Source organism: Hypomesus nipponensis, chromosome 24, assembly GCF_054491055.1.
Source record: "Hypomesus nipponensis isolate SF chromosome 24, ASM5449105v1, whole genome shotgun sequence".
NCBI lineage: Eukaryota > Metazoa > Chordata > Actinopteri > Osmeriformes > Osmeridae > Hypomesus > Hypomesus nipponensis.
The window spans coordinates 7,887,129-7,907,113 of NC_140384.1; the positions used below are offsets into that span (position 1 = coordinate 7,887,129).

The window sequence follows — 19,985 nt, forward strand, 5'->3', positions numbered from 1 at the left end:
CCCAGGGGCCCCTCCTCGGCTTCAGCAGAGGATGGATCACGTCTGTGCTACATCAGCAGCACAGCACGAACCTCGATGAGCGATACGATTGCGCGTATATTTATATGTTGTGTGTGCATGCAGACGTGTGTGTGCGTGTGTCTGCGAGTGTGTGTGTGTGTACATAGAGGGTTCGGTCCAGCTGTTCCAGTAGACTCTCCCAGATACACTGGTCTGACCAAAGACAGATGAGCCAAGTGATCAAAGACCCTAAGTGGTGCTTATCATTATCTCTCTACCCCCACCCCCTCCCCCACGCCCACCTCCCCCCCGCCTTTCACCCTTTCAATGCCATTCTTCCCATCACTATTTTCAGCCTGGTATTTGCGGCAAATTGCTGCTCTGTTTTTTCTCTCTGATTCTCATTCTCTTCTGAGTTCCCTCAGTACGCACACATACCTATGCGCACATACACCCATACACACATATTCTCAATTCAACAGTTGTCTGTCACGAATAATACATTTTTGTGTTCGAAAAGAATGACATTGTGTCATTTTTCAATTCCCTTCTGGAACGGTTGGTGTTTTAGTCTTCTGTCTCCTACCTTTGTTTCTACCTAGAAGGTAGAAATGCTTGTGAATTTCAGGTACTTGTTTTCAGTTTCGGTTCCTCTCCCGCTTAAAGTACTGTGATAAAGGTCTAATCAGAATCTCCTCGTCTTCAGATAGAGATATCTGCGTGCTTCAGACCGCTCCTCCAGAGCTCTGTGAAACATTTGTGGGATATTCAGCCCTTAATTGGAGAGACATAAGTGGTCAGAGATGCAGTGTAAGTTGATTATGCTCTGTGATGGGTTGGCATGTCTGTTTTTGCGGTGGAGGCACTAGGACCCAGAGGGGAACACCGAGGGAGGGGAGCCATATCACCCCAGAGGCATGTAAAACACAGAGCAGACTGTTTTAATTTGGTACATTCATAAACATACAGTACTACTATAAGCCCCCCTGCGACAGGGAAGCACCATTTGCAGGAACTCTGCAAACTCAAGTCCCATCCACAAGAAAAGGTTTATTTAAATGTAGCTAATGTCCATTCTATAAATTCCAGTTCCCTGGTTTAAAAGCCCTGAGTGGTAATGCCATTAAGCTGTGTATCGTAACGAGACCACGGATGGAAGCTAATTCGCCCAAATGAGAGTTTATGGCTGAAATAGTCATGAGTTCCCTGGAGTAGATCTTAATAGGAGAGCAGGAGCTGTCAGAGATTAAAGAGGACAAAGACCACTGGTGTGTATGTGTGTGTGTATGTCTGTGTGTGTGTGGGTGTGTGTGTGTGTGTGAGAATGTGTGCGTGCAGCCGTGTGTAGTCCGAAGACAAAGGGAGGGGTCACAGGTCAGACACACAGCAGACAGACCAGCGCAGGGTCACATGGGTCAGCCTAACATGATCAGGCCCTTCTTTATCTGCTGTTTCCTCCATACCACAGGGGTGATAGCACCTCCCTATCAGCCCTGCTCCTCAATCCCCTGGCCCGAGCCTCTCTCCCTGGGCCGGGCCTCTCTCCCTGGCCCGGGCCTCTCTCCCTGGCCCGGGCCTCTCTCCCTGGCCCGGGCCTCTCTCCCTGGGCCGGGCCTCTCTCCCTGGCCCGGGCCTCTCTCCCTGGGCCGGGCCTCTCTCCCTGGGCCAGGCCTCTCTCCCTGGGCCGGGCCGCTCTCCCTGGGCCCGTCCACATCCACATCCGTGCAGTTGTATTTGTGCAACTCACAGCATGCTGAACAAGGGATTAGCACTGGGCAGACACACACATGTACTTATACACACACATGCACAAATGGACACACACACACAAAGACCGCCATACGAACAGAGGAGAGACGCGACCCCCCATTGGGTGATGAGGGGGGTTAGGGGCCCGACATGGAGCCAATGTCCTGTCTGATTACAGCCAGAGGACTGGAGAGGCATGCTAATCCTCTCTCCCCTCTCTCACACACACACACTGACACACACTCAGGCACATATACACTGACACACACACACCGACACACGGCAGTGTGTGTGTCTGGATGGCGGCACGCAGCATAATGATATCACTAACGGCACACTGTTGCTCTGTTTGGACAAGAGGTCATGCCACTTGGACAAAAGGTCACAAATAGAGGTAGCCTCGCATGAACACACACACACAGACACTTACATGCATTTCTCTTTTTTATATATACAATATAATACATAAATATATGTATATGTTTACATCTAAAACATATATAAATGTGTGTTTTGATGAAGATAAATAAGCTCCAGGGTGTGGGCAGTGGAGGTCCATCCTTGTAGCCCCACACAGGCCTCCCTTTCCCAGCCCGGCCTCCCTTTCCCTGGCCCTGCCTGCCCCCCTGGCTCCCGTGTATCCACATGTGAACCAGGATGTCAGCAAACAAGCCGACAAGACCACTGCTGAGACACGAACACAACAACACAAACATCCATAAACAAACAAATGCATACACAGCCCCCCCTCACCCCCCCAGTTCCCCAACCCCGACATACACACACACACAGCAAACCTCCTCCTCAACGAAACTCCATTGCACCCCCATACACCCCCCCCCCCCATCCCCAACCTCAGAGCCTATTGTTCCAGCCCTGAAGCATTGTTTTGTGCTGGACGGGGTATTGTCTCTCATTCCTAATAGATGAGCTTGGAGAGCATGAAGGCCCTCTCTCTGACAGGGTCATTAGCATAAACACAGACTTCCTCTCAGCATCTGTTTGTATCGGGCTGTTGACCCTTATTAATGGATCCCTAAATGTTTGTCACCTATCCACTGGAGTGTAAGCCTGTGTCTATCTGTGTGTGTCTGTGTGTGTCTGTGTGTCTGTGTGTGTGTGTGTGTGTCTGTGTGTGTGTGTGTGTGTGGTTGAGCCACCATCCTACCTATCGTCTATACTGCATCAACGGTATTATTCCGCTGCCCTAATGCACCCTCCTCCTCTCCTCTCCTCTCCACCCCAAACATGTACAAATAATCATCTCTGCGCTGATGCCTTCAAATATTCATCTCCTGCCCTCATGCCCAGGGCTGTTAAAAGGTCTGCAGATGTTTACACGGGTGTGAAGTCCACATCTCCTCAGCCTCACACACTGTCTCTGTCACCAAGCACAACATGTTTTTATTCTGATAGCATCTCTCCATTAGCATTAATAAAGCCCCGTGCGTGCGTGTGTGTGTGTGTGTAGCGTGCTTTCTGCTCATTAAAAATGGATTCAGCTGCATCCCCACTACCAGCTCTGTGTGTTGTTGTTTTTCCCCTTCGCTAACTCTCTCTCTCTCTGTTAGTGTGTGTCTGTGTGTGTGTGCGTGCGTTTGCAGATGCATTTCTCTGGTGATGATGTCTGCCTCACCTAATCTTAAACACCCCACCTGACGTGCCTAATGCAGGAACGACAACGCGGGCCGACTCCCACTGTGTTCGTCTGAATGCCTCTCTCCTCTGTCACCGGGGGAGGCAGGGACGTGGCCAACGCCACGAGTACAACAAGGTGATCCCAGAGCCATGTCTAGTCTGAAGCTTTCACTTAGTGGTTAGTGAAGTCACTGTGTGTGTGTGTGCGTGTGTGTGTGTGTGTGTTTCAGGAGATTTCCGTGGGTGACACAGAGGACAGGAATGTGTCAATTCACAGCTTTGATTCAGATGACACTCCTCCATTTAGGAGGGCAATCTGTCAATCAGCTGACTACACCTTCAGTCCTGTCGGCCTCCACGTCAGAAAGATCTGGTGTGCAGTTTTGGATGAAATACAAGATCCAGCCACACGAGGCTCCAGGAGCTTTGTGTGTGTGTGTGTGTGTGTGTTGCCATAGAAACAGAAACACGCAGCAAAGTAGAAAGATTGAACCAACTCCAACAGGAAAGTTTCCTTACCAAAGTTACTCACCGTCGTTTATCACCCCGGCTGGTTGAAGGATTCTCCAGACACAGGAAACAGAATGGCCTTGAACCTGGAGGATTATTTCAAGACAGTCTTTGAGGAACAACTCTCAAAGTGAGTGCGTGTGTGTGTGTGTGTCAGAGAAATTGTAATTTATTTTATCCAAAATAAATACAACATGGCACTCAAATCCCTATGGACCTCAAAGGACCAAACGTTTGTGTGCAAGTTAATGCATATCATTGTCTTGTGTGTGTAATCGGCATGTCCGCCTTTGTGTGTGTGTGTGTGTGTGTGTACACGCATGTACATGTGTGTAGGAAGGTGCCAGGAAGGGAGAGAGATCTGATGACAGGTGCAACGCGTCTGTTGGAGAAACGTAGTGAAATCACCCAGGTGGACAAACAGCTGAAGACTCACAGAGAGGTGCTCAGGACTAACCTTGCACGCTCACCATGAGCTTCATCACACTCAATGACCGCAACTGCCAAACGACTGACGACAGAAGCTTCTCTCTTCTGTGTTCCTGCTATCTGTGACTGTCTGTTTTTGTCCTCGATGAATCTGTGGCGGTCGTGCCATGCCAACGGTTTTAACAGTCCTGTGTGTCTTTCTGGTATGTGCGTGTGTGTGTGTGTGTGTGTTTGTGTGTGCACACAGGAGTTTGAGCTGAAAAAGCAAAGTTTGCGACAGCAGAGAAATGAGTTGATGATGAAGGAGGAGTCGCTGAAGGAGTCTCTCTTCAAGTTTGACAAATTCCTCAAAGTCTGTGTTTACAACCCTCCAACTGGAAGTTCTACCTGACATTACAACCTTTCTCAACAACTCTGTAGTGTTTCCTTGAACCTTGTTGGACCAGCGGGTGACAATGTCTCAACCTCTCTTAAGGAAAACGACGCCAAGCGAAGTCGCGGAGCGAAGAAAGCAGAGAAGGAGAGGGAAGCTGTCCTGCAGAAGGAGGCAGAGATCGAGAGACTGAAGGACGAGTGTGCGATCCTGGCGGCCCGAAGACAGAGACTGCAGGGCAGAGTGGAGAGGAGCGCCCTCTACTGGAACTTCCTGGAACAGGTCCTCCGAATGTCCAAGGTACACCGGTTCAACAAATCACATCAAACATCATGTGTGTAGTTGTACAAAACTTTTATGGGGAATAAAGGAAGCTGACGTCTTCCAATGAAATCAGGTAAGTTGCAATGTAATTATTGTGTGTGTATGCGTGTGTGTGCCGCAGTTCGAGGATGTGTGGGAGCTGCTGGGTCGCTTCGAGACCCTGGTGACCACCAGGGACCAGCTGAGACAGAGGGAGATTGAGGTCCAGGAGCAGGTGGACAGCCTGAGAGGAGCCCTCCAGAGATACACGGACCAGCAGAGCTGTCTGCTGGTGCACAACAACAACCTGCTCTCCCAGCTCCAGAGCCAGCTGGACCAGGCCCGCTCAGACGCTCTCCGATGGGTGGGTATCAGACATCTTCAATCAAACACAGAACGACACGATCGATGGATTTCTAAGGGGCTGTCGCTGGATTTCGTTCTTTTAGTCTTGTTCCCGAATGACATGAACGGTCTCCTTTTTAATTCAGGAGAGCAAGTGGAATCACATCCAGACCACAGCGGCAAAGGAAACTCTCCTATTGGGCCAGATCAAAGTGGTGACCCTTAACCTTTACCACATGACGGGTGGGCAGACTGACCAGGAAGAGGGTGTGGCCATTGACGACACGGAGGCGCAGTTAGATAAGGTTGGTCGTCTCCCAGTGATGTAGCAAGTGCCTAGGTCGGCCCGGGCCGTCTAAGGTCAGGGTCATCTGGCTGCCATTAATCTCCACTGGTATGTCTAACAGCAACAGCACCATTCATCACTGGTGGGTCTCTCTGCTTCAGATACAGCTGTTCATCAAGGACCAGGCAGCCATTGTGAGCCACATCCAAGGTCAGAATCCCGCAGATGACTGAGAGTGAGGAGGTGAAAGATGATCAAGAAGATTCCGGAACAATTCCAGCTGACTGTGAGGAGACTGTGGAGGGAATGGGACGTCCCACATGTTGTGAAGGGGCTGTCGACTGTGGAGCAGGGAGGCCTGCCTGGGTTGGCCGTCTGGTTTGGGGCCGTTCCAACGACTGAACAATCTAAGCTGTGCTGCCACCATGTGGTTAGGGAGGGAAAATGCCTAATATGTGCCAAGCTCAACTTTCACCACAATGGTTGTGATGGATATTCATTCTTTCTTTTTTTTTTACATAACTCATATGCAATTCTGTAATTTTGTATGTTTATTTGCATAGCTATTACAATCGGAAGTTTTCCTTCCAATTATTAATTTGAAGTGCTTTATATGTTTCAATCATGAGATTCATTTCTGCATTTCATAATAAACTGAACTGATATGATATATTCATATCTGATTTATATATCTATATACATGTACACACACACACATTAAAACACAATATAACATGAGTCATCAAGCAGCATTATAGGAGCGGCATTTAATAGGAAATCATCTCAAATGAATAACGAAGATAAAAAAACTCAAATAAATCCCCCAGGTAAAGCATATGAAAAAACACACAGTGACCACGTACTGGTCACTGGTGTAGAGCTCCTCAGAACAGCAGGTAGGAAGTCCACCGGCTCTATTTGCCCTTCTTGCCTTTGCCCTTCTTGCCCTTCTTGGCCTTGGCCTTGCCCTTCATGGCCTTGCGAACGCGGTGGCCCCTCCACATGGCCTGGATCAGGGTGGCGGCTTTGCTCTTCAGCTCCAGCACCCTCCTGTCTTCCTCCCTCCTCTCCTCTGCCAGACGCCTCTCCTCCTGGATCTGGCTGAACTCCACCTCCAGGACGGCGTAGGCCTCCTCCAGCTGCCTCAGCTCCTCCTTCTCCTCCTCGAACACGGCCATCATGTCCTCCAGTTCCATCTGGAAAAAGGAAGGGTAGACAGGTGGGGATATGGGATGAGACGGGATCTAACGCCACCCCTCACCCCACCCACAGAAGACAGAGGGGGCAGAGAAAGATGGAATGCATTCGGAAACGTTAATCACTGTGTTTGAATGTCTGTCGTCACCACTTGAGTCTCGTTGTCGTCATGGATACTCTACCTGTTTCTCTCCCATGTCGGCGTCGTACTTCTGGATCCAGTTCTCGATCTCTGTCTCCACCTTGTACTTTTTCTACCGCCAGAGGGGCAGAGTGCAAGATTACTGGCAGGTTCAGACACTCGATTTCGGGTTGGAATGTTTTTTTAACTCCCAAATGAAAATGTAAGATGAAGATTCCAACTGATAAGGGATGCGGCTTGCCGGGAAGACCTTTAAAGACTGACCTTTCGAAGAGTGGTCTCCACCTCACGGTTCTCTGCAATCAGGTTGTTGAGCTGGACTCTCAGCTGATTGGCCTCTTGCTGCATGCGACTCTGCTTCCCCTCTGAGGTCTTGGCATCTGATTGGCTCTGCTTCTCGGCGTCCTGCTGCATTCTCAGCACAAAGTCCTCCGAGATCTTCTCCATCTGGTGCAGGGAGCTCTTCAGCTTCTTGATAACCTCGTTCTTCTTGGCAATCTGAGAGAAACAAAATGAAAGAGAGAGAGAGAGAGAGAGAGAGAGAGAGAGAGAGAGAGAGAGAGAGAGAGAGAGAGATAGAGAGAGAGGAGGAGTAGGGTGGTAGAGGAGAAATGACCATTTCTATTCGGAAAAGGGAATATCTTGCACAGAGAGCTCATCTTTGTGCCAAACAGACTGTGTTTTTGTGGTGGGTTTTAGGTGCGTCTGTACCTCTGTGTCCCTGTCCTTAATGGCAGCTTCCACTTCAGTTTCCAGCGTAGCTACCAGCTCCATGTTGTTTTTGTGCCTCAGAGACACTTCTCGCATGTAGCATCTCTGCTCCCTCTCCTCTGTGGGGCTGGTCAACAGCTTCTCCAGTAGCACCCCCTTGAGCTCCATCAGCCCTCCCAGGACGCCCTGCATGCCTCCACTCACCCCTGGTGGTCCCTTCAGGCCGCCCTCCCCTCTCACTGCCGCCCCTTCCAGAACGCGTCTGGCAGCCGGTTGGTCTCGGAGCAGACGCAACACTTTCTTCAAGGAGCTCTGGATGGCTTTCTCTCCCTGGAATCTTTCCCCCCCCACGGCCTCACCACTGGGTGTCCTCTCCAGACTCGCCAGCCTCTCTTCAAGAAGCCGGTGCTCCTTTAGGGCCCCGGTCACTTCCTCTCCAAGCCCCCCTGACAGATCCTCCAGGTGGGCCAGCACAGCTGGCAGTAAAGCCACTTGCTCCACCCGGCTGATGCATTCGTCCAGCACCCCGGCTATTCGCTTGGTCTCCAGCGACGACAACTTTGTCTTTGAGGGGTCCAGAATCTTCAGGGAGTCTTCTCTTGCCTTGGCCTTGGGCTGAGGGCAGTGGAGCAGGGTCTGGGGGGTGACATCCTCTGTGGGCAGGGCCGCCTCTGCTGACATGCTAAAAATGAGCCACTGTTAATTTTACATTTCACTTCACTCCAAGAGATACACTGACCAGAATCAGAATCAGAATTCGGTTTATTCGCCATGCAGTTATACAAACACGGAATTTACTGTGGCAGGGAGGTGCAAACACAAAACATATACGAATCTTAAATTAAGTAAAGGTTCAAAAGTTTAACTATTCCTAAGAACTAAACAATCTAAGAATAAAACTATTTAAATATACAATAAAATATATATAAAAATAAGAATGATAAGATGACACATTTATATCTGTCTCAATGACAATCTATTTCGAGTTTTTTGCTACTCTAGCTAAATTAGCTATCTTGCTCCAGTGCAATAATGAACTGTCAAGTTGTGTCTAACTAACTGAGCACTAGCTATTAAGCTTTGTTGTTGTTGTTGATGTGTTAGAATGTTACTTATTTAAGGAACGTACTTACCTCTTACAAACCTATCGTTTTTACATAAAGTTTATAACAACTTTAGCTAACGCTAGCTAGGTATATTGCCTGCATTGTTTCTGTCAGTCTCTCCAAGAAAATAATTATAATTGTGTTGATGGTTCACGCCATGGTTGCTAGGATACAGCATGCATACGCTGTCTAGATACTTTCAAAACTGAAGGGTATTTCGGTGAAGGCACCAACATTGTTGCCATATATTGATTTAATTAGTGTTTATTGCACCAATATAAGCTGTCTATTAGCGAACCTATTTGGTAAAATGGTAAATATCATATAATAAATGTCAGATCCACATAGATTTCCATGTCCACTTTTATTTTGAAAACCCTGTGGCCAGTGCCGTCCGTCGTTACTGTCGTAAAATGTAACATTGTTTCTTGCGATAATGAACGGTCCAACATGAAGGACAGTTGGACTACAGCTTAATATTTAAGTAGTTATTCAAATATGATTTATCTTTGGTTCCAAATAATATTACCAAACTTAAGAATCAAACATTGTATGGTGTAATTTTATAGCTACGGTAGCTAGTACTTCACAAGTCTAGTAGAAAGTTATTGGAAGTCAAATGATGATGGACAGTTATAAGGCCAGTCTGGCGTGCTGGTCAGCGACAGATGTCACTAAGTACAAATCAAGCAGCATCAAATCAGCTGAACTAGCTAGCTAACCAAATTGAGTTAGCTAGCTAGCGATTCGATTGATTCACAAGCGCTTCATCTGAGGAACGTATCTTCCTAGCTAGCTAACTAGTTTAAAGTCCAAAGTTCTTAGGTAAATTAATGCAATATTGCTTGCTGGCTAGCACAACATAGCTAAGAGATAGCTAGACTTGCTAAGTTTGAGAAGTCGACTGTGTATAGCTAGTTAGCTAGCTAGGACTAATGTCCCTGACGACATGCCAGCTTTCTAGCTTGAATACCTTGCGTAGGAATATGCTTTTGGTAACAGCTTCTAGCTCCTTTTAAAACTTATGGGCTATTAGGAAGCTAGTTGAGTGGAATACATTTATTAGACCTTCACATCTATCAGAACTCTGGCCATAATGGAGGCCAGTGATGACGATGTGCCCCTCATCCTAACCTGGGACGATGCGAACAGCGGTTTGCTGAGCGATGAGATGGAGAGAGGAGACACGGAGAGAGGCGATGAGAGTAAGTTTTTGCTGTCATCCAAATTCCGCATCTTGGAACTGTGTAGTCAGACAGCAAATTTAAAAGCAAACCCGTAGGTTAGGCTATCAGCTGCAATCAGTGTGTTGTTTACGTTAGACTATCTGTTGGATCTGCCTTGTGTTGTACTGCAACTTATTCTCAACCATACTGCTAAATAAATAACGTTGAGTTATATGTAGACTCAATGACAATGATTTGAATAAAATCACAAAGTTTGATTTTAGCCAGGTTCTGGTCCTCTCAGGAATGCCTGGCTAAATAGAAGGGCTGAGAACAGATTAGTTCTAGTTGGGCCACAGACAGTTAGTTCCCCCCTTTTAAACTTACCAGCGTTGCTCCTCTGCAGCAAGAAGACGACATCCGTTGTTTGCCTTACACCCAAGTCAAAGGTCATGTTTAAAAAAATAAAATATAGAGTAGATCCCTGCCCCAGTGTGTTTGTGTGTGTGTATATATTTGTGTGTTTTCCTGCCTAGTAATCCTGCAGCCTTTGTATCCCTCACACACACACACACACACACACACTACAAATTGCCTCTCACACACTCACACTGCAAATTGCAGTGTCAGCATTGTGGGTGGCCCCCCCTGCCCCATGTTTGGGGTGCTGCATGTGTGTCTATACGCGAGTGTGTGATCGTTCTCTGCAGGGCTGACTGTGCATCCTTCTTGGTCTTTTTTTTTTTTTTTTTTTACTGCTCTAAAAACGGGACAGGATAATGGAAACTGTTTGTCCAGGATATCTGGGAGTGGTCACTTCCCAGGGGTTGTAGGAAAGAGACTAACTGACTTGCTCTAGGGTTGGAGTGAGTGAGAGAGAGAGAGAGAGAGAGAGAGAGAGAGAGAGAGAGAGAGAGAGAGAGAGAGAGAGAGAGAGAGAGAGAGAGAGATGTTAAACCCATACACAGTAGAGGGAAGCCCTACCCCCCACACACACCACATGCATTGCTGTGGACTCTTGATTGGAAAAGCAGGTTTCTGTTGTGAGGGGGCCACGTGAAGAAGAATGGTCACATGGGGAGGATGAATTCTAGGATATTTCTGTCTGATCTGGGAGGACTAGGCAGACTCGGGGCCGCCTGGTGTGTTTGTTTGAGTTTCTGTGTGGGCCTGGAGAAGAGCAGCGTACGCTGGACCTCACCATGTTGTTGACAGACAGGCAGCTTCAAACACTGAAACCAGTTATTGTTCTCTTACAAATGTGAGGCAGGGAGAGCACACAGCTCACATGGAACCCTCGGCTGCCAGGGCAACAACAGAGTAGAGGCCCGGTCTAGCCACGTTAGCAAGCCCTGGGAATTGGAGGGCCCTCGATTTGGATCTTTTACCTGACACCTCAGCGGACTGCTCTCACGGCAACGCCAGGGGACTCGGCGCACCGTACAGGAGACGCCCGCTGACCGCAGGGAGGGGCACGTCTGTACAATTCTCCGTGCAAACTGTCATCTGTGGTCCCAGAGAACAGCGTCGCAGCGAGCCGGAGCGTGAGTCATGTGGTTGGTGGAGGAGCCAGGGAGACTCCTGCAGGACTAACTCCGCCCCCCCCTCCACACAGCAACGCTGGCTGGTGGTCCAAGGTGATGTAGACACGTCGAACGACATCCACCTGAAGACGAAGAGGATGTTTTCGTGATTTCATTTCTTTTGAAGATGTAGGCCGTTTTGATCCTTGATTTAATTTGATCCTTCTGATCTAAGGTTCTTCTTTGATAGTGTTTGGCTGTTATCAGTCTGCGATTTTGTTCTGTTTTCCATCAATGGAAATGACCCTTATGCCAAATATGAGATGTTAGTTAGCTATTAGGAAGAAACTGTCCATCTATATGCTTAACTGAAGAGCTATCAAGGGAACACTGAGGAAGTTAAACAGTAGCTTTTGCAGTTTCTATTTGGTCAGACGGGTATAGCCACATATTTGCCAAGTAATCACTTTTTTCATTTTTTCGTTTTACTCTCAACAACCTTAAATCCAATCTGCAAAGAGGAAGGATAAGATTGGAATTTTTTTGTTTGTGGTACAAAGGCTATTTTACTGGTGGTGAGTCACTGTGCGTTCCCATTTTAGAGTAGCTGTGTGCAGGGTGACTTTCTTTCCTATCCTCGCAAAGACTCGCAGGAGCAGGGAATAGGCGGCAGGGAACACGAGGTTCAGAGGTCAAACTCCACTTTCCAGCAGAAAGCAGGAGAGAGGCGGAGACAGTTGGAACTCCCCGGACCGTGCCTCCTCATCCTACTTCTTACCGGTCCCGATCCTCCAGGCTTCAGGTCCCAGCTTCCTGTTCCTCGAGGAGGTCCGTAACAGAGTGGCAATCCCCACCCTGTCTTGATTCTGCTGAATCATCCGAACGCCTCTGGACTTTGACCTGAGGATCGTTGTTTCTTGCCCGGTGTGTACCTGGTGCCCCCCAGAGAGAAAGGACCGGGGTTTGAGGACGTGACTGGCACCTGCATCCGTCCTATCTGTGGCCCCTCAGGAATGTGTGTGTGTCCCTGGAAGTTTGACGGACACTGGAGCCGGGCCTGCGGACGGTCAATGACACACACACGGCTTTAGAGGACCACGGCGCTCCAAGCGCACGCACGCACGCACTCACTCACACACACACACACACACACACACACGTGAAAGGAAGCTGAGCCATGGAGTGCTCATCTGTTCAGACAGAGATACCTTGTATCCATGACAACCTGACGGTGGTGGAGAGTCCTGTCTTGATATCTTCATTTATGGTGGAGCAAGAAGTAGACAGCCCTGGTATGTGTGTGTCTGGACAGCTATCAGCAGATAAAGGGGAGCCCTCTCAAGGCTTTAGACTGCTGTCTTAACCTCACTACTCTGCGGTTGTGAACCACATTCACACTGAGTGGATTCTTTCTCCTACAGATGGAGGAGGAGGCTATGACATTGCGAACAACGCAGTTATTCCCACGCCGGGACCACAGAACCACAGGCCCCAGAATGCATCACTGCAACATAGCTGGGAGATGAATTACCAAGAAGCAGCTATCTACCTGCAGGTACTGTACCAGTGCCGCACAACTTGCTGCTTCTGTATGTAGTTTACCTCTCATAGATCAGGGTTGCCTGGTTGTAATCACTATTTGCTAGAGTGCCAAAGCCAAACCTTATCCGATTGTGTTTTGAATCACCAAAACGGGGCAAAACAAACTACAATCATGGAGGCAACTTGTCACGTTCGGTATCTGCAGATAACGACAGAAATGTGCCTCCGTGATAACTTGATATTACTCTAATTCTTCAGAGATGTTTTCATCCTGGAATTAGTAACTGTTGCGGAAAGTACAATGGCTCCTGAAGGTACCGTAAACCCGTAGGCATGGCAAAACCTGCTTTACTGACCACCAGACACACACAGGCCTTGTTCTGTATAAGTAAGTTTACCTCTGGTTTGTGTTGAGCTAGCAAACCTACAGCTCATGTGACCTTGTGATGGTTTACTGCCCGTGTGAGCTGTGCTTGTTAAACCCCCCCCCCTGGAATGGTCCTGGGACAGGTGACAATCACTCTGGAATGGATGTTTATGGTTGCTTTCAGTTTGTTTGTTTGTGTGTGTGTGTGTGTGCCTGCCTGCTTGTGTGTATACCTGCACGTGCGTGGATGTTTGTGTGCGGGCGCGCGTGTGTTCCACAACAGGAAGGAGAGAACAATGACAAGTTCTTCACTCACCCGCGGAGCCCCAAAGCGCTGGCTGCCTACCTGTTTGCCCACAACCACCTGTTCTACATGATGGAGCTCCTTACAGGGCTGCTGCTCATGGTGCTGTCGCTGTGCGAGGCCCCCGCCGTCCCCTCGCTACGGCTCGACGTCTACGTACGGACACACACACACAGGCAGTCCATACACACACCACACAGACAGACACACACTCAGGAAGTCCATATACACACACCACCACACACAGACACACACACACACACACAGGCAGTCCATACACACACCACACACACACACACACCACAGACAGACCCAGTGGTGCAGTGCTCCCCCAGTCCTGTGCCCTGTGTGGAGGTGCTGATGCTGCTGGTGTCTCTGCAGGTCCACGCCACGCTGGAGCTGCTGGCCCTGGTCATGGTGGCCTTTGAGCTCTGCATGAAGCTACGCTGGCTGGGCTTCCACACCTTCATACGCCACAAGAGGACCATGGTGAAGGTGAGCACAGCCAATCACACGCACACGCACACACCACGGTGGAAAGTGTTTGTTTTTTGGTCCTTTATGTTTCTTTGATAAGAGACAAGAAAGCACAGAGATAGATAGAGGAAGACATGCAGGAAATGGGCCCTGCGTTGAGGCCTTATACTTTGTGGTATGTGCTGTACCCGGTGAACCAGAAGGTTTTTTTTCCACAGTTCTTTATGTTATATTGTGTGTGTGTGTGTAGACGTGTGTGTTGCTGCTCCAGTTCGTTGAGGCCATAGTGGTTCTGATCCGCCAGACGTCTCACCTCCGCGTGACCCGGGCTCTCAGACCCATCTTCCTGGTGGACTGCAGATACTGTGGCGCTGTCCGCAGGTAGGACGCTCACACACACACACACACACACGCTCCTCCTCCATTTGCCGTTTGCCAAACCCCAGGGGTCATTGACAGACCATATCTCTCCTCCAATCAGAAACCTGCGTCAGATCTTCCAGTCCCTCCCACCTTTTATTGACATTCTTCTGCTGCTGCTCTTCTTCATGGTTATCTTTGCTATCCTGGGTGAGAAACACACACACACGAACACTGTGAATCAGTCAGTTCTGTTGTCTCACCGTTGCATTGATCGTCTTTTGTTTCTTTACAGGGTTCTGTCTGTTCTCCCCAAACACTGCTGATCCGGTATGTTCCCAGATGTCTTACTCAGAAGTGTGCAACTGTGATTTCTGCATGTGCATCGAAGTCTGTGTGTGTGCGTGCGTCCTTATGTGTGCATGCTGGTGGCCGGTGTTGCCAACTGTGTTGTGTGACTGTGTTTCTCCCTCAGTACTTCAGCACTCTGGAGAACAGCATCGTCAGTCTGTTTGTGCTTCTGACCACAGCAAAGTAAGCCCACCCCCTGCACTGCACACACACCTTCACCCCTCTACATACCTGAATGAACTTCTGTTTTGGATTCACTCCTCAAGTGTTCTGTGTTCCCATTGGCTGCTGAGTTGACGGTGTGCTTTTTGTTTCCTTTAGTTTTCCGGATGTTATGATGCCGGCGTACTCCAGGAACCGCTGGTCCTGCGTCTTCTTCATAGTCTACCTCTCCATAGAGCTGTACTTCATCATGAACCTGGTACACACACACACACGTGCACACACACACACACACAAAGAATCCAGCAAGGGGGTTGATAACGAATATTGTCCGTTTGTGTGTCTGTGCAGCTCCTAGCTGTGGTGTTTGACACCTTTAACGGAGTGGAGAAGATGAAGTTCAAATCCCTTCTGCTCCACAAGCGCTCCGCCATCGACCACGCCTTTCAACTACTGGTCAGCCGGCAGGTATAGTAACGCACACACACACACACACAGAGCTAGCGAAGGAGAAGACTGTATCAACATATAATGATCATAATAGAAAAGTGTGTTTCGCTGCTATAAGGTGTGTGTGTGTGTGTGTGTGTGTGTGTCGCAGAGGCCGATGGGTGTGTCGCTGAAGCAGTTTGACGGTCTGATGCGTTTCTACAGACCACGGATGTCTGCCAGGGATCGCTTCCTTACCTATAAGGCCCTGAACACTGCTGGGGCACCTATGCTCAGGTACCTACCATCCACACACACACACACACACACTCCCTCACACACGTACAGATCTGCAGTTGTGTGTTTGTCTTTTGCAGCCTGGATGACTTCTACAAGTTCTATGAGGTCATCGGACTCAAGTGGAAGGTAAGCCTACCTCAGATCAGCATTTACCTGTACGTAGCTAATGTACTACCGCATCCTAAGGAGTGTGTGTGTGTGAGGTAGGCACGGCGGAGTGGGGAGCACTGGTTCGATGACCTTCCAAACACCACCTTTCTCATCTTCAAAGGTTAGTGGTCTGCTTCTATCAATCCATCCTCCTTCCTTCCTTCCTTCCTTCCTTCCTTCCTTCCTTCCTTCCTTCCTTCCTTCCTTCCTTCCTTCCTTCCTTCCTTCCTTCCTTCCTTCTCCTCCCCCTGGTCGTTGTGTCTCATGGTCTGCCTCTGCTCCCTGACAGGCATCAACATGCTGGTGAAGTCCAAGGCCTTCCAGTACACCATGTGTGAGTGTTGTCCTCCTCACACGGCTGGAGTGGCTGGCCCTGCATACCGCACAGCACAGCACAGCACAGGGCCAGCACACAGCACAGCACAGGGCCAGCACACAGCACAGCACAGGGCCAGCACAGCACACACGTCTCCTGTCTCACACACACACACAGTCCTGACCCTATTCTCTTCCTGCAGATGTGGTGGTGGCTTTCAACGGTGTGTGGATCCTAGTGGAAACCTACATGCTGAACAGTAAGACACGCATGCGCACTGTACTCACACTACTCACACTGTACTCACACTGTACACACACCCTGGACCCCTGATGTGAGTTCTGGTCCCTCCTGCTCTAGGTGGATACTCCTGGGCCCGTGCCGTCCCCTTGAGTTACATTATCTTCCTCACCAGTGAGTTGGCAAACACACACAGATACACACACACACACAGATACACACACACAAGCAGTGTCAAATACCCTTGGGTGTTTACTGTGCACAAACATAGAGGCTTACTTTGATTTCCAACCTGTCTTGGACGAGAGCCTCCTTTCATAATGAGATGAGCAGTTCAGTCAGTAGAGCGTCTCTTCTCCCCCATGCCCAGTCTACGGTGTGGAGGTCCTACTGAAGATCACAGGCCTGGGACCCATGGCCTACTTCAGCTCTGGCTGGAACCTGTGAGTACTGAGACCTGTCCCCCTGACCTCTGCCCCCCCCACACACACACACACACACACACACACTATATCTATCAACAGTGTTTTAGTGGATTTGCTGTTTGTTTGGCTCCTCTGCTCAGGTTTGATTTCTCTGTCACGGTGTTCGCCTTTCTGGGTTTGATTGCTCTGGCCTTCGACATGGAGCCTTTCTACTTCATCGTGGTGCTCAGGCCACTGCAGCTCCTCAGGTGGGTCGCCACGGAAACACACAGGCTCAGCTCCTTGTGTCTGTGAAAATGGGATTACTGTAATCGGTTGAAACACAGCTGGAGAAATTTGTTGCTGTCCTATAAACCCAGCTCAGGTAATTACCCATAATGCTCTTCCATCTGTCCACCAGGCTGTTTAAGATCAAACAGAGGTACCGAAACGTGTTGGACACCATGTTTGAACTCTTCCCCAGGATGGCCAGGTAACCCCCAACCTCTAACCATGACCCCTGACCCCCCACATGACCCTTAAGTCACCTGAGAGAAGAAGAAACCGTCTCTCAGTCCTGTATTTGACTGTGAGTGTGTTTCCAGCCTGGGCCTGACCCTCATCATCTTCTACTACTCCTTCGCCATCGTGGGGATGGAGTTCTTTGCTGACGTTGTCTTCCCAAACTGCTGCAAGTGAGTCCAGAACACACTGCCTCAAACCCTGCTGCCCTCTCACTGCCTCAAACCCTGCTGCCCTCTCACTGCCTCAAACCCTGCTGCCCTCTCACTGCCTCAAACCCTGCTGCCCTCACACTGCCTCAAACCCTGCTGCCCTCTCACTGCCTCAAACCCTGCTGCCCTCTCACTGCCTCAAACCCTGCTGCCCTCACACTGCCTCAAACCCTGCTGCCCTCTCACTGCCTCAAACCCTGCTGCCCTCACACTGCCTCAAACCCTGCTGCCCTCTCACTGCCTCAAACCCTGCTGCCCTCTCACTGCCTCAAACCCTGCTGCCCTCACACTGCCTCAAACCCTGCTGCCCTCACACTGCCTCAAACCCTGCTGCCCTGACACTGCCTCAAACCCTGCTGCTCCCACTGGTGGCTGTCAGCTAACTCTCGGTTCAATGCCCCCCCGCAGCACCAGTACAGTAGCAGACTCCTACAGACAGATCAACGTCACCGTGGGCAACAAGACGGTCCTGGAGGAAGGCTACTATTATCTCAACAACTTCAATAATATTCTCAGCAGCTTCGGTAAGCACCAACACACACACACTCAGGATGTAAACCTTTCAGTTCTGACAGTTAGTTAATGTCTCTCTCTCTCTGTCTGCAGTTACTCTGTTTGAGCTGACGGTGGTCAATAACTGGTACATCACCATGGTAACAGTGTGACTAAACGCCCTCACCTGTCTTAACATGTCATGTTATTTCATGTTCCATGTGATTGGTGGATGAGGTTGATTGACAGCTGTTGTCCCCTCCCCTACAGGAAGGAGTGACGTCCATGACCACTCACTGGAGTCGTCTCTACTTCATGACCTTCTATATTGTTACCATGGTGAGTTGTGTGTGTGTGTGTGTGTGTGTGAGAACTGTAGGTGTGTTTGTTTGTTTGTTCATGTGGGTGGGTAATATGTTGATCTCTCCCTGCTGTCCAGGTGGTGATGACCATCATTGTGGCGTTCATCCTGGACGCATTTGTTTTCCGTATGAACTACAGTCGCAAGAACAGGGAGCCTGTGGAGGACCCAGAAGGTGAGATGTTTGTGTGTGTGTGTGTGTGTGTGTTGGGCTCAGGAGGACCATGTATGAGTTAGTGTGTGTGTTTTGGAAGCATGTGTAAGTGTGTGTGTGTGTGTATTGCAGATGAGAACGGCATTGTGTTTGAGGCGGAGGTGAGTCGTGACGAGGCTCTGACCACTCTGGAGCTGTACAAGCAGACCAGCCCTGGACTGTCCTCCCTCAACTCTCTACAGGGAGTCTTGCTGGCCATGGACCGCAGCGGGGTGAGACACTACACACACACACTACACACACACTCCAGGCTCTGCTAGCTGCTAGCTGACAGCTCCTGTGTTTCCAGCACTTGTCTCTGGTGTACTTGGGGCGGAGGTCCAGGACCAAGAGTGACCTCAGCATGAAGATGTATGAGGAGGAGATCCAGGTGAGGGTCAGCCAGGGACACGATGACGCCATGTGACTGGCCTGTCTCATCACGTGCGATTCCTGGCTGCTGCTGTGTTTGCATGTGGTACAGCCTCTGAGGTGGTATATCTGTGTGTGTAGGAGTGGTATGCTGAGTACTCCAGAGAGAACCTGCCCCAGACAGACTGTATGGTGGAGAGACCGCTGGAGAGACCGCTGGAGAGACCGCTGGAGAGACCGCTGGAGAGACCCGGCCCGTCGCCTTCACCTGAGCCCCAGCGCAACGCCCTCACAGGGACTATCATCTAACAGACACGCTCGTCTCCGACCTGTCTCCCCCCCTCCCCCTTCTCTCCTCGCACCCCGGCCGCACGGCTGTGTGGGTAAGGTGGAGAGGTAGGAACCACAGACTTCTCCCCCCCCCTTACTCATCTCCAGGTGGGGCGTCACCAACCTGACCAATGACCAAGGCCTCGGGGTTGCCCTGGCCTGCTACAGACCCCTCCCCCCTCCCCCCCCCCGCCAGCCCCTCCCTAGTGTGTACGATAAGGGAGTGTGAACCGTGAAGGCGAGTGACTGCTTTTCGTATGTTGAGACCAGATAACGTTCTTTCACCTCATAACATGCCCTAGTTTAGAGGCCCAGTGTTAAAAGCAGGTAGGATGACCGCCCCGCGACACTCCAGTCCAACACACACACAGCTGTCAGATCTGTCCCTGCCCTGTAACAACCTACAGCTACAATATATCTCCTAACCAAATGGAAGATTTTACTTTTATATCTCGTTATTCTGTAAATGTATTATAATGTATCTGGTGTTTTGAATAATGAATAATTTTATTAAACTGTTCACTTTCTGAAAAGTGAATGTGTACCCTTGCGGTTTCAGTTTTTTTTTTTTTTTTATACAGCAGGTCAAATCTGGTCTCAACAGTAAAAAATAATTCCAGGAA

At 49.5% G+C, this 19,985-nt stretch overlaps 3 protein-coding genes across 5 annotated transcripts; 2 read left to right on the forward strand and 1 right to left on the reverse strand.

Annotated features, from left to right (window-relative positions):
• Nucleotides 1-3,897: 3,897 nt before the first annotated feature.
• On the forward strand, nucleotides 3,898-6,244 carry cfap73 (cilia and flagella associated protein 73). Its single transcript, XM_084690739.1, has 7 exons — nucleotides 3,898-4,027; nucleotides 4,234-4,339; nucleotides 4,574-4,678; nucleotides 4,802-4,999; nucleotides 5,145-5,366; nucleotides 5,494-5,652; nucleotides 5,795-6,244. The coding sequence occupies exons 1-7, from the start codon at nucleotides 3,972-3,974 to the stop codon at nucleotides 5,864-5,866; spliced, it is 918 nt and encodes a 305-aa protein (XP_084546865.1). The 5' UTR covers nucleotides 3,898-3,971; the 3' UTR covers nucleotides 5,867-6,244.
• A 141-nt stretch (nucleotides 6,245-6,385) lies between these two features.
• Nucleotides 6,386-8,976, reverse strand: drc10 (dynein regulatory complex subunit 10). Its single transcript, XM_084690738.1, has 5 exons — nucleotides 8,817-8,976; nucleotides 7,684-8,365; nucleotides 7,237-7,470; nucleotides 7,013-7,084; nucleotides 6,386-6,829 (listed from the first exon to the last, which is right to left on the reverse strand). Exons 2-5 carry the CDS (start codon nucleotides 8,362-8,364, stop codon nucleotides 6,548-6,550), a joined length of 1,269 nt encoding a protein of 422 aa, XP_084546864.1. The 5' UTR covers nucleotide 8,365; nucleotides 8,817-8,976; the 3' UTR covers nucleotides 6,386-6,547.
• A 226-nt stretch (nucleotides 8,977-9,202) lies between these two features.
• Nucleotides 9,203-19,913, forward strand: tpcn1 (two pore segment channel 1). Of its 3 annotated transcripts, none has more exons than XM_084690731.1 (27): nucleotides 9,203-9,994; nucleotides 12,900-13,033; nucleotides 13,671-13,847; nucleotides 14,073-14,186; nucleotides 14,419-14,549; nucleotides 14,650-14,738; nucleotides 14,824-14,858; nucleotides 15,004-15,062; nucleotides 15,201-15,300; nucleotides 15,393-15,509; nucleotides 15,643-15,767; nucleotides 15,848-15,896; nucleotides 15,978-16,041; nucleotides 16,210-16,254; nucleotides 16,439-16,495; nucleotides 16,597-16,650; nucleotides 16,847-16,919; nucleotides 17,042-17,149; nucleotides 17,302-17,373; nucleotides 17,486-17,575; nucleotides 18,023-18,138; nucleotides 18,221-18,267; nucleotides 18,377-18,445; nucleotides 18,546-18,642; nucleotides 18,754-18,893; nucleotides 18,971-19,051; nucleotides 19,174-19,913. In XM_084690731.1, exons 1-27 carry the CDS (start codon nucleotides 9,886-9,888, stop codon nucleotides 19,339-19,341), a joined length of 2,520 nt encoding a protein of 839 aa, XP_084546857.1. In that variant the 5' UTR covers nucleotides 9,203-9,885; the 3' UTR covers nucleotides 19,342-19,913. The 3 variants fall into 3 exon arrangements, with proteins under 3 accessions (XP_084546857.1, XP_084546856.1, XP_084546858.1); XM_084690730.1 differs by lacking the exon at nucleotides 9,203-9,994 and adding an exon at nucleotides 11,789-12,770; XM_084690732.1 differs by lacking the exon at nucleotides 9,203-9,994 and having other exon boundaries at nucleotides 12,948-13,033; nucleotides 13,279-13,847.
• The last annotated feature ends 72 nt before the right edge of the window (nucleotides 19,914-19,985 follow it).

Excerpts from the sequence above, each read along its gene's own strand:
- cfap73 (XM_084690739.1), top strand. The coding sequence starts at position 3,972 with ATGGCCTTGAACCTGGAGGATTATTTCAAGACAGTCTTTGAGGAACAA. Across the intron at positions 4,028-4,233 it reads TTTGAGGAACAACTCTCAAA|GAAGGTGCCAGGAAGGGAGA; the intron begins GTGAGTGCGTGT and ends ACATGTGTGTAG. Across the intron at positions 4,340-4,573 it reads AGCTGAAGACTCACAGAGAG|GAGTTTGAGCTGAAAAAGCA; the intron begins GTGCTCAGGACT and ends GTGTGCACACAG.
- drc10 (XM_084690738.1), bottom strand. The coding sequence starts at position 8,364 with ATGTCAGCAGAGGCGGCCCTGCCCACAGAGGATGTCACCCCCCAGACC. Across the intron at positions 7,471-7,683 it reads TTAAGGACAGGGACACAGAG|ATTGCCAAGAAGAACGAGGT; the intron begins GTACAGACGCAC and ends TGTTTCTCTCAG. Across the intron at positions 6,830-7,012 it reads CCGACATGGGAGAGAAACAG|ATGGAACTGGAGGACATGAT; the intron begins GTAGAGTATCCA and ends TCCTTTTTCCAG.
- tpcn1 (XM_084690730.1), top strand. The coding sequence starts at position 12,656 with ATGGAGTGCTCATCTGTTCAGACAGAGATACCTTGTATCCATGACAAC. Across the intron at positions 17,576-18,022 it reads GTCTTCCCAAACTGCTGCAA|CACCAGTACAGTAGCAGACT; the intron begins GTGAGTCCAGAA and ends GCCCCCCCGCAG. Across the intron at positions 18,446-18,545 it reads CCTTCTATATTGTTACCATG|GTGGTGATGACCATCATTGT; the intron begins GTGAGTTGTGTG and ends CCTGCTGTCCAG.